General features: G+C 41.7%; 1 protein-coding gene across 6 annotated transcripts in view; it reads right to left on the reverse strand.

Annotated features, from left to right (window-relative positions):
* The window catches only part of LOC129705567 (growth arrest-specific protein 2), a 98,136-nt gene that overhangs the window by 28,491 nt on the left and 56,225 nt on the right, over positions 1-13,420 (reverse strand). For all 6 annotated transcript variants that reach the window (XM_055649158.1, XM_055649162.1, XM_055649159.1 and 3 more), the window contains one exon: positions 9,039-9,102. In XM_055649158.1, the coding sequence (XP_055505133.1) occupies positions 9,039-9,102 (64 nt within the window). The remainder of the gene's footprint in view (positions 1-9,038; positions 9,103-13,420) is intronic.

A 13,420-nucleotide genomic window follows, 5' to 3' on the forward strand; every position in this document is an offset into this window, starting at 1 on the left:
GCTGAGTTTCTGAGTTTCTCTCCAGCACTTTTGTCTACCTTCGATTTTCCAGCATCTGCAGTTCCTTCTTAAACACTTTCTCAAAGGCCAGTAGAAACAATATCGACTTTAGGAGCAAATTCTTGATAAATAAGGGAGGGGATGTGTTAAAAGTTAACTGAGGTTATGCATGAAAGATTTTAAAAGGGAGCTGAGGGAGTAACACTTTGACGCTGAGGGTGGAGTGTACATGGAATGTACAATTATGGCATTTTAAAGATACTTGGACAGGTACATTGACGGGAAAGCTTTGGAGAGATGTGGGTTGAATGGGACTAGCTTGGCTGAGCAACTTGGTCACATGGATGAATTGTGCTGATATACCCATTTCTGCGCTGTACGGCTCTATACATTCCATTTTCGGATTGTCATCGTTGAAATAGAGTCTCATTTTCTAGCTGTCACTACTGGCATTCTCATGGTGAGCAGTTTTGATGATGGTGATGCTAAGCTGGTAGCTTATTGTTCCCTTTTTGACCTCTGTTGTTCAAGCTCCCACAGATCCTCATTTGCAAGTTTGTTTAAGAAAAAACAGCAGGTGCTGGAAAAATCGATGGTAGATAAAAATTCTGGAGAAACTCAGCGGGTGAGGCAGCATCTCTGGAGCGAAGGAATAGGTGACGTTTCGGGTCAAGACCCTTCCTCAGTCTTCATTTACAAGTTCTTCACCTGGAGCGGCACAGTGGCGCAGTGGTGGAATTGCTGCCTTACAGCGGCAGAGACCCAGTTTCGATCCTGACTACGGGTGCTGTCTGTACGGAGTTTGTACATTCTCCCCGTGACCTGCGTGGGTTTTCTCCGGGTGCTCAGTTTCCTCCCACACTCCAAAGACCTACAGGTTTGTGGGTTTGCAAATGTCTCCTCTAGTTTTTTGACTGGTTATTGACATCAGACAAAAGCAACAAAGAACACCTTGCATCCAATGGAACAAACTGTTCACATGTGGAAGAAGCACTTTCACCATCTAGATAAATGTGGGATTGCAATCCATAGCCCTGGAAAATTCGCAGAAAAATCTGCACTTCTCACAAAATCTTGCCGTTTGAAGAGATGAATCATGTAACTGGATATATTACGAGTCAGAAGTGTGGCTTTGGCAACACAAATGAGGTTAGGGGATAGACAGGAGGGAGAGAAAGAGAAATCACCTTAACTGTTGCACAATCAGAAGTTTAATGTATCGAGAGATGACAAATTCAGCCCATTTAACCATATAACAATTACAGCACGGAAACAGGCCATCTCGGCCCTACAAGTCCGTGCCGAACATCTTTTTTCCCTTAGTCCTACCTGCCTGCACTCATACCATAACCCTCCATTCCCTTCTCATCCATATGCCTATCCAATTTATTTTTAAATGATACCAACGAACCTGCCTCCACCATTTCCACTGGAAGCTCATTCCACACCGCTACCACTCTCTGAGTAAAGAAGTTCCCCCTCATGTTACCCCTAAACTTCTGTCCCTTAATTCTGAAGTCATGTCCTCTTGTTTGAATCTTCCCTATTCTCAAAGAGAAAAGCTGATCCACATCAACTCTGTCTATTCCTCTCATCATTTTAAAGACCTCTATCAATTCCCCCCCTTAACCTTCTGCGCTCCAGAGAATAAAGACCTAACTTATTCAACCTTTCTCTGTAACTTAGTTGTTGAAACCCAGGCAACGATCTAGTAAATGGTTCCACATCAGCTCCTCTACTAAGAGGAGCTGATGTGGAAAGGGTCAGCAGCGTGAAGTTCCTAGGACTACATCTGTCTGATGACCTGACGTCCACGGCCAACACCACAGCTCTGGTCAAGAGAGCCCAGCAGCGACTACACCCTCTCCGAAGACTACGTAAAGCAGGTCTCCCCACTACACACCTACGGACTTTTTATAGGGGGACTGTCGAGAGCACATTGACCTACGGCATCACTTCCTGGTTCGGGAGCTGCAAGGCGTACGAACGACACCAACTAGACAGGATTGTGAAGACCGCAAGCAGGATTATTGGTGCTCCACTCCCTTTCCTGCTGGACATATACAGGAAGAGATGTATCAGCAGAGCCATCTCCATCATCAAAGACCCCTACCACCCATCGCATGCCATTTTCTCCATCCTGCCATCTGGGAAGAGGTACAGGAACATTAGCTGCAAAACCAGCAGGATGCTCCTCAGCTTCTTCCCACAGGCTATAAGACTGATAAACGGGCTTTGCCCCCTGCCAAAGTATCGCGCACCAACCTGGACACACTGCAGCAGAGCCACTGTTGTGCCGCTGCCGATCGGAACGCCTGTTGAATGTTTAGTAGAGTGTTAAATTTGTTCATGATACATGTATTTTTATTTCTATTTATTTCTAATGCACACTGAATGGACACTGGTTGAGCAACGTTTTTTTGTTTCCTCTGGGTATGTGAATACTCAGGAAATGACAATAAAGATATACAATACAATACAATAAATCTCCTCTGTACTCTCTCTATTTTGTTGACATCCTTCCTATAATTGGGCAACCAAAATTGTACACCATACTCCAGATTTGGTCTCACCAATGCCTTGTACAATTTTAACATTACATCCCAGCTTCTATACTCAATGCTCTGATTTATAAAGACTAGCATACCAAAAGCTTTCTTTACCACCCTATCTATATGAGATTCCTCCTTCAAGGAACTATGCACGGTTATTCCCAGATCCCTCTGTTCATCTGTATTCTTCAATTCCCTACCATTTACCATGTACGTCCTATTTTGATTTGTCCTGCCAAGGTGTAGCACCTCACATTTATCAGCATTAAACTCCATCTGCCATCTTTCAGCCCATTCTTCCAAATGGCCTAAATCACTCTGTAGACTTTGGAAATCCTCTTCATTATCCACAACACCCCCTATCTTGGTATCATCTGCATACTTACTAATCCAATTTACCACACCTTCATCCAGATCATTGATGTACATGACAAACAACAAAGGACCCAACACCGATCCCTGAGGCACCCCACTAGTCACCTGCCTCCAACCCGACAAACAACCATCCACCATTACCCTCTGGCATCTCCCATTCAGCCACTGTTGAATCCATCTTGCTACTCCTGCATTTATACCCAACAGTTGAACCTTCTTAACCAACCTCCCATGAGGAACCTTGTCAAAGGCCTTACTAAAGTCCATATAGACAACATCCACTGCTTTACCCTCGTCAATTTCCCTAGTAACCTCTTCAAAAAATTCAAGAAGATTAGTCAAACATGACCTTCCAGGCACAAATCCATGTTGACTGTTCCTAATCAGACCCTGTTTATCTAGATGCTTATATATATTATCTCTAAGTATCTTTTCCATTAATTTGCCCACCACTGAAGTCAAACTAACAGGTCTATAATTGCTAGGTTTACTCTTAGAACCCTTTTTTAAACAATGGAACAACATGCGCAGTACGCCAATCCTCGGGGACTATTCCCATTTCTAATGACATTTGAAATATTTCTGTCATAGCCCCGGCTATTTCTACACTAACTTCCCTCAATGTCCTAGGGAATATCCTGTCAGGACCTGGAGACTTATCCACTTTTATATTTTTCAAGTGTCAGTACTTCTTTTACTTTGAAACTCATAGTATCCATAGCTACTCTACTAGTTTCCGTTACCTCACATAATTCAATATCCTTCTCCTTGGTGAATACCGAAGAAAAGAAATTGTTCAATATCTCCCCCATCTCTTTTGGCTCTGCAGATAGCTGTCCACTCTGTCTCTCCAATGGACCAATTTTATCCCTCGTTATCCTTTTGCTATTAATATAGCTGTAGAAACCTTTTGGATTTACTTTCACCTTACTTGCCAAAGCAACCTCATGTCTTCTTTTAGCTTTTCTAATTTCTTTCTTAAGATTCTTTTTACATTCCTTATACTCCTCAAGCACCTCATTTACTTCATGCTGCCTATAATTATTGTAAATCTCCCTCTTTTTCCGAACAAGATGTCCAATTTCCCTTGAAAACCAGGGCTCTTTCCAATTTTTACTGTTTCCTTTCAACCGAACAGGAACATAAAGATTCTGTACTCTTAAAATTTCCCCTTTAAATGTCCTCCATTTCTCTTCTACATCCTTCCCATAAAACAAAATGTCCCAGTTCACTCCTTTTAAATCATTTCGCATCTCATCAAAATTAGCCTTTCTCCAATCAAAAATCTCAACCCTAGGTCCAGTTCTGACCCTCTCCATAATTATATTGAAACTAATGGTATTGTGATCACTGGACCCGAAGTGCTCCCCAACGCATACCTCCGCCACCTGTCCCGTCTCATTTCCTAACAGGAGGTCCAGCACTGCCCCTCCTCTAGTAGGTACCTCTATGTATTGCTGCAAAAAACTATCCTGCACACATTTTACAAACTCCAAACCATCCAGCCCATTTACCGAATGTGTTTCCCAGTCTATGTGTGGAAAGTTGAAATCTCCAACAATCACTACTTTGTGCTTACTACTAATATCTGCTATCTCCTTACATATTTGCTCTTCCAATTCTCGATCCCCATTTGGCGGTCTATAATACACCCCTATAAGTGTTGCTACCCCTTTCCCACTTCTCAGTTCCACCCAAATAGCCTCCCTAGATGAGCCCTCCAATCTATCCTGCCAAAGCACTGCTGTAATATCTTCCCTGACTAGTAATGCAACACCTCCACCTCTTGCCCCCCCAATTCTATCACACCTGAAGCAACGAAATCCTGGAATATTTAGTTTCCAATCACAGCCCTCCTGCAACCATGTTTCACTGATCGCCACAACATTTGGCCCCAAAATGAATGGTTCCTATCTCTGCTTATCTACTGGAGGACATGGATAGGCACCATTTTGGGTTGGAATCCTTCCCAATTCACACTGTCACCTCTCCATGTTCTCCCGACATGCTGTCTGAGCTGTTGAGTTACTCCAGCAATTCTTGTTTGTTTTTTTTAAGTAAGAAATACTAGTTTTTGACATATATATTTTGAAATAGCTTATGGAGTCAGATGGAGCATTATCTTTAGAGTTAGGTCTGATTTATTTCGGCTATAGAGATACACCGTAGAAACTAAGTCCATGCCGACCCAGCGATCACCCTGTATACGAGCACTAACCTACACACTAGGGGCAATTTATCACTTTTCCCCCAAGCCAAATAAGCTACAAACCTGTATCATTTGAGAGTGTGGGAGGAAACCAGAGCACCCAGAGGAATCTCAAGCGGTCACAGGGAGAATGTACAAACTCTGTACACAGCATCTGTGGTCAGGATTGAACCTGGGTCTCTGGTTGCTGTAAGAAGCAACTATACTGCTACACCAATGTGCGCTGCTCCTAATTTCAGGAAAGTCTAACTGTTGGATCCTTGATTAACTACTTTTTCACCCTTGACTTATTTGTTATATCATTTTATTGCATGCCAATGGCTGCAGAAATAGTTTAATCCATTCAGCAAAGCTGCTCCATGGTTTTCTGTTATCTAGCATGCGATGTTGCAGCCTATGCAAAACAAACGGACCTTCCCTCAATGAGTCCTGCCAAAAGCAAGCATCATCCAGGATCTTGTCATAAGGTCCCATCAAGTCCACTTCCCCATTCAATCATGGTTGATCTAAGACTTTTGCCTCCATCACAGTGAGGAGATGCTTGGTGAACTCACTGTGGTGGATGTTAATTTGTGTTTATTGTATGTTTTGTTATTTATTATTATTGTGTATGACTGCAGGCAACGTAATTCGTTCAGACTGAAAGGTCTGAATGACAATAAAGGATCAAATCAAATCAAATCAAAATCTATCTCTCCCTCCTAACCCCATTCTCCTGCTTTCTCCCCATAACCTCTGACACCTGTACTAATCAAGAATCTGTCTATCTCTGCCAAAAATATCTACTGTCTTGGCCTCCACAGCCTTCTGTGGCAAAGAATCCCACAGATTCACCGCCCTCTGACAAAATAAATTTCTCCTCGTCTCCTTCCTAAAAGAATGTCCTTTAATTTATGACCTCTAGCCCTGGATTCTCCCACTTGTGGAAACATCCTCTCCATATCCACTCTATCCAAGCCTTTCACTATTCAATGAGGTCCCCCCTTATTCTTCAAAACTTCTTTTTAGAACCCCTTTTACTTCTTCTTGGAAAACGAATGCTTTAACGTTAAGGGTTTGGCCTGCTTCTGTTAGCATGTTTCTGTTGGGCAAACTGCACTAGGATCTCTTTCATTTATTAGCATCGAGCCTGGGCAGCACTCCACTAATCACGATATCCTGGACATTAATGTGCACTCGTCCCTTTCTACGGAAATTGCAAACAGATGATAATGCTGCAATTATTTTCAACATGTCACAATGCCAAGTTTCACTTGAGGTTCTTCAAATTTATTATGAAATATCTTCTAATCAATATAAATTTTAGTCAAAAATAACAAGCTATTTATTATTTCTCACCATTTTAATAAAGAATACTATTTTCTATGTTCTTCTATAATACATTTATTTCAGGTAGGATATAATAGGCTTCAAAACATTGAACACATATGGAATATGCAATAAAAAGGAACTGCAGATGCTGGTTTATACCAAAGATAAAATATAAAGTGCTGGAGTAACTCAGTGGGTCAGGCAACATCCCTGGAGACAATGGATAGATGGTGTTTGGGGATGGGACCCTTCTTAAGACTGATTGTAGATCGCAATCGGTCTGAAGAAGGGTTACTACCCCAAAAGTCGTCTATCCATTTTCTCCAGAGATGCTGTCTGACCCGCTGAGTTACTCCAGCATTTTGTGTCTGTCTTGATCACATAAGGAACCAGCATTTTGTTTGAACTTTATTTTCAGAACTTTAAAAGCAAATAGCCACATGTGACGGAGTTTTTCAGATGGTGAGGCATCTCACAGCTATCTGATATCTATACAATGTTAAACAACCGGTTGATATTTTTACGTTGGGGTCATTTATCTTTGGTTGCAGTGCAGTTACATATATCATTTCTGCCCTTTGTGCTTCAGTATAAAGTCATCCTAATCCAAATTAACATTTATAATTGATTCCATTCTTGGGACTCTATCATCACAAGTAATGCAGCAGTTTAAGGAACAATAAATATCACCTTGCCGATATCGCCAAGAACTAATTTCCGACAAAAATATCTCAACTCTAACCATGTATACACTTGCCATATTAGTTTAAAACCACGATGAAAATATTTTACATTATAAATATGAGAGTGGTGGCAAAGTGGTGCAGCGGTAGAGTTAGGTGACGTTTTAAAAAGTGCTGCAGTCACTTAGCAAGTCTGGCAACATCTCTGGAGAACATGGATAGGTGGCATTTCACGGAGTGCTGGAGTAACTCAGCGGGTCAGGCAGCATCTCTGGAGAACGTAGATAGGTGACGTTTCACATGGTGCTGGAGTAACTCAGCGGGTCAGGCAACATCTCTGGAGAACCCGGATAGATGATATTTTGGGTTGGAACTCCTTATTGAGTCTCGACCCGAACCGTTGCCTGGCCATGTCCTCCAAGGATACTGCCCGAGCCGCTCCAGCATTTGATGTATTAACCAGCATCTGCAGTTCTCCATTTCTACTGAATAAAATACACACATGGCGTTATTGAACTCACTCTTCACAATTTATTTATGTAAGTGTATTATGTATTTGGCTACAAAGATAGACACAAAATGCTGGAGCAACTCAGTGGCACAGGCAGCATCTCTAGAGAGAAGGAATGGGTGACATTTCGGATCGAGACCCTTCTTCAGACTGATGGCCATCAGTGTGCAGAAGGGTCTCAACCCGAAACATCACCCATTCCTTCTCTCCAGAGATGCTGCCTGTCCCACTGAGCTACTCCATCATTTTGTGTCTATCTTCAATTTAAACCAGCATCTGCAGTTCCTTCCTGCACATGGATTTGGCTTCATTTGCATTGTGAGTATCTGGTGGGTAATGTGCATGGAAGATTTAAAAAGTAAGCATGCATTTTTGAATTTATTCCAAACTATGGGGTAATTTCTGATTGAAATGTTTTCCCAACCTGCAGCGAGAAAAATAATCCTTTCCAGTTTCTTTCCCTATTGTGGTTAGAGAAATTCTTGTGACTCTCACAGTAACAATGCCACATCATTGCATACTGAACAGCTGTTTAACCTGCTCACAAGATGTTGCAGAATATGAACTTGAACACATTTATTCTTACTAATTACTGCTCTGCTGCGGATGCTACGAGTTCAGGTAATTAATTATTTCCACAGAGACCGTTCCCTCCACAACTCCCTGGTCAACTAGTCCCTTCTCACCCAAACCACACCCTCCCCAGGTACCTTCCCCTGCAACCGCAGGAGATGCAACACCTGTCCCTATACCTCCCCCCTCGAATCCATTCAAGAACTCCGACAGCCTTTTCAGGTGAGGCAGAGGTTCACTTGCACCTCCTTCAACCTCATCTACTGTATCCATTGTTCCAGGTGTGGATTCCTGTATATTGGCGATACCCAGCTCAGGCTCGGCGATCGTTTCACTGAACATCTGCGCTCAGACTGCCAAAGCCACGCGATCTCCCGGTTGCTCAGCACTTTAAGTTCCATTCCCACATTGACCTCTCTGTCCTGGGCCACCTCCATTGGCAGAGTGAGGCCCAGAGCAAATTGGAGGAACAACATCTCACATTTTGCTTGGGCAGCAGCTTACACCCCAGCGGTATGAACATTGACTCTAACTTCAAGTAGCACTTGCTTCCCCTCTCTCCACCCCCTCCCCCTTCTCCAACCAGTCTTACTGTCTTTGACAACATTTTCTCTCTGTACCGCCCACTCCCTTGAATCAGTCTGAAGAAGGGTCTCGACCCGAAGCATCACCCATTCCTTCTCTCCAGAGATGTTGCCTGTCCCGCTGAGTTACTCCAGCATTCTGTGTCTATCTTCGATTTCAACCAGCATCTGCAGTTCTTTCATACATAATTAATAATGCATGTTTACATTTACAGAGAAAGCAGGAACATTTAATTTTACCTGCAAGCTATTCTCCCCAGCTCCAGTAAGCACAGGCACACCTCTCTGGGTTGTTTGTGAAGGACTATCAACATAGGACACAAAAAACAATTATGATTTAATAACAAGCATTAATCAAAAGAACTTTATAAAAAACATACATGCTGCAGTTAAGATATAATATTTAAATTTTATAATTGCTGACATTCAATTATTTTAAAATAATCATGTTTACACCATGCTTTTTAAATGTGTAACTAGGGGCTTTATGATGTCAAGTTTGTTTATCCAATTAACAAATCTGCATTTTTTTTAAGGTAATCAAGAGGATTGATGATGGTGGATGTTGTTCATATGAACTTTAGAAAGGCATTTACAGTAGTTTATTTAGTTTGGTTTCGAGATATAGCGTGGCAACAAGCCCTTTGGCAGGCACAATAAAAACACTGGGCGGCACACTGGCGCAGCAGTAGAGTTGTTGCCTGTGCAGAGTTTGTACATTCTCCCCATGACCGTGTGGGCTTTCTCCGAGATCTTTAGTTTTTCCCACTCTTCAATGGCATACATGTTTGTGGGATAATTGGCTTGGTATAAATTGTCCTCAGTGTGTGTAGGATAGGGAGCGCTGGTTGGTGCGGACTTGGTGGGCCGAGGGGCCTGTTTCCATGTTGTATCTCTAAACTAAACTTAACTAAAAATAACAACACTTTAGACATTTGGATTGATACATTCTGTAGATAGGATGTGCAAAATGCAAGCAAATGGGACTATCTTAGATGAGCATTTTGATCAGCATGGACGTGTTGGCCCTAAGGGCCTGTTTCCATGCTGCATTATTCTATGTCATTGTATTTATGTTTTCGTATAGGTTGCACAATTTGCAATTTATATTTGAATTAAATCCATAGAATAAACATTATGAATTTAATCTATTTTCTCATATGGCTCAACTGAATGCAACAGAGTTAATAATACAAAGCAACAATATAAAAATGCTGGAATACCTCAGCGGGACAGACAGCTGAAGAAGGGTTTCGACCCAAAACGTCACCCATTCGTTCTCTCCAGAAATGCTGCCTGTCCCGCTGACTTACTCCAGCATTTTGTGTCTACCTTTGATTTAAACCAGCATCTGCAATTCTTTCCTACACAATCTAAAGATGTTCCTTCGCTATCATAAAACTGATTTACAATCAGAACAAAAACTCAATTTTCTATGCCAAAGGATTCCCTTAAATGACATAACATACCAGAAATGCAAATATTTTTTGGCCCGTTCTTATTTTCGAGCCAAACTATAGTTATGAATACGCTTCCTGGAAGTCAAGATAGTAGTATGTGAAATATTGGATATGATATATGGGGAGATTAAATATCAAGAAGATGCCCAGGCTGGGCAAAACACAAGGACCTACTTCTCTGATCAGTGACATTAAATAACTAGGGTAAATGGTAGGTGGATTATAGGGGAGACGAGGAAAGGAAATCAACTAACAATGGGCCATTATGGACTCCACCCTTCTAGAGGTCATCTGTGGCCTACCTGTTTTGTTCTAGCCTTGTCTATCTTTCAGTCTGAAGAAACGTCACCTATTCCTTTTCTCAAGAGATGCTGCCTGACCCGTTGGGATGCTCCAGCATTTTGTGACTATCCTCGGTATACGCCAGATTCTTAAGCCTGCTCTTTCCCGCACAAATCAATTAACGTGGTGACTTCTGAATATAAGGGAGGGCACTGGAGAAATATCATCAACATCGTCACTACAATATCCTGCAAAGACACTGGAAGGATAAGCAAATCAATGTCAGTCCCTCTCCCAGTCCAGTATAGGGGCCTTTAGTTACACTGTCAGTTAGGACGGGCAGGCTAGGCACCAGGATAGAAAAACAGAGTCTATTCCGAGCTCTATTGTGGGACTAGATTATCGTCAACAACAGAAAAGGGCTCTTGGATGTTCCAAACCTCACTGAAAGAATGCTAAATCTCCACCGATTACTGAGAATCTCTAGCCCATTACCACTCAAAATAAAAATGGTATTTGAAAACATTATTGCATTGCACACAGAAGTGGGAGGAACAGACTAGCTGATATTAAACAGATCAGAACTCAGAGCCTTGCCATAAATCAAATGAAGATTGCAGAGTAAGTAAGATAAGTTAAGTAGCATGAGAGATATGCCAGAGTGTGATGAGTCTGTGTACACTTCCTGGAGGAGAGTAACTGAACCCTAACCCTATCCCTATCATCCCATACAATCGCTCGACTCTTAAATCTCTTTTTTACCTGTAGGTACAGCACCATTTCTAAATGCTCTAATTATGTTTTCATTTAATATTCCTGCATATTTGATGATCCTACCCAATTGTGGACATTGGACTTTGTCTATAAAAGTGATGTGCTGCAACGTGGAAAACTATATTCTGCACTCCATATCTTTGCACTATCTATCGTACTCGAGTTTGGCTCGCTTGTTTTATGTATGTTATATCTGATCTTTTTGGACAGCATGCAAAACAAAGCTTTTCACTGTACCTCGGTACACACGACAATAGACATAGACAATAGGTGCAGGAGTAGGCCATTTGGCCCTTTGAGCCAGCACCACCATTCATGGCTGATCATCCCCAATCAGTACCCCGTTCCAGCCTTCTCCCCATATCCCCTACTCCGCTATCTTTAAGAACCCTATCTAGCTCTCTCTTGAAAGTATCCAGAGAACTGGCCTCCACCGCCCTCCGAGGCAGAGAATTCCACAGACTCACAACTCTCTGTGTGAAATAATAAATTGAAACTTGCCTTTACTGGATAACACATCACACAGAGGGGGAAGATCATGCCAGCACACTCTAAGCATTAGAATATCACATGAATGTGGTGATATTGTATTTATTGTTTGGGTCACTATAATAAAAGGTGGATATGTTAGTAGAAAATAAAATGCAAAGGAGATCTACAAGGATGTAGCCAGGGCTGGAGAAGCCAATTTACTAACCCATGCCTTGTCAAACCCTTTAGCAAAGTCCATGTGGACCACAGTAACTGCAGGAATCTCAATCATCTTTGTCATTTCTTCAAATAAAGACACCCAATTAAATTTGGGCATCAGGACCTCCCTCTCACAAAGCCATGCCAATAATCCACAATAAGTCTGAACTTTTCCAAATACATCTTGTTCCTTTGAATCTTCAACAACTTCCCTACCACTGATGAACAGTTTTAGATGGATAAAATGACGAGGGGCCCAGATAGGGCGAGAAAGTGAAGTTAAGTCACTGGGAGTCTTGATTTAATGTGCAGAATCGGTAAGGGCATTTCAAGGAAGATGAGAGAGAGGAAAGAAAATAACCACTGGTGCGATGGGATCTGGAATTAACAGCTTGAAAGGGTGTTGGAGGCAACAACCTTCACCATTCCCAAAGTGCCTGACCAAGCAAGGCTACGGACCAAGTTCACCCAAGTAGAATTAATCTGCCTGTTTTTTCTACCCCTCTGGACATTGCTGGCCAAATGACCTGCTTCTGTAAACCTCTACCATTCATTCATTTTCAAATTTTATAGTAAGTCATTCTGATGGCATTAAAATGCATTTAATGATGACGGCAATGTTACGTGTGCCTGGACTGAAGCAACCTTGCAGGAATGGTTCCTCATCCTTGCGTTTTCAGTAAGAGAATTGCCTTGCTGCTGCTGGCTGAACCCAAGCAGAATCATCTCAATCTCTGCTCCATTTAGGCTGACCTAATTTGCAGAGGGTCGCTCAAATAGGCATTAGGCCACTTAGAGGCCTTGGTCGATAGCCTAACACCCGTTTTAGCCAGTACTCTGACAAAATAGCCAAGCCTGAAGAGATGTTTTTCGGGCATTCTCAAAGCACTGGATATTAATCTCACAAATTGGTCCTGGAAAGTGTATTTTATCACTGTAAAAGGGTCGCAACAGTCCAATTTCTACTCTGTGGTGCTTCAGAATGGGTTGAGCTGTTCCCTGCCTTTTAAAAGCAGCTGACCTCATTGCAGACAGCATGTGGCTAAACTCATTGAGAAAGGTGTTACTGGCTCTGCCCAGAGATCACGAATAGAAAATAGAAATATACTGTGATGTTGTTAATTAGTTTGAGAATTTACACGAACCACCCTGAATAATCTAAAGAAAGTACAGTATTATTTTGTATGTGTTAATTTAATTATAGGATGTTTAGAACCCTTCTGCAGAACCACCCTGAATAATCTAAAGAAATGTGCTGATGGAATATTTCAATGTCCTCTGGCTAGGATAAAACATCTCATGACATTGATTCAAAATTCCCTTATGTTTTGCAGAACAGCCACATATATATTTTCATTTTAAAAGTATATTTAATGCTCAAAGAATTAGTTATAATTTAAAAAATACATTAAGGTT

This window comes from Leucoraja erinacea, chromosome 18 (genome assembly GCF_028641065.1).
Source record: "Leucoraja erinacea ecotype New England chromosome 18, Leri_hhj_1, whole genome shotgun sequence".
In the NCBI taxonomy this organism is placed as follows: domain Eukaryota; kingdom Metazoa; phylum Chordata; class Chondrichthyes; order Rajiformes; family Rajidae; genus Leucoraja; species Leucoraja erinaceus.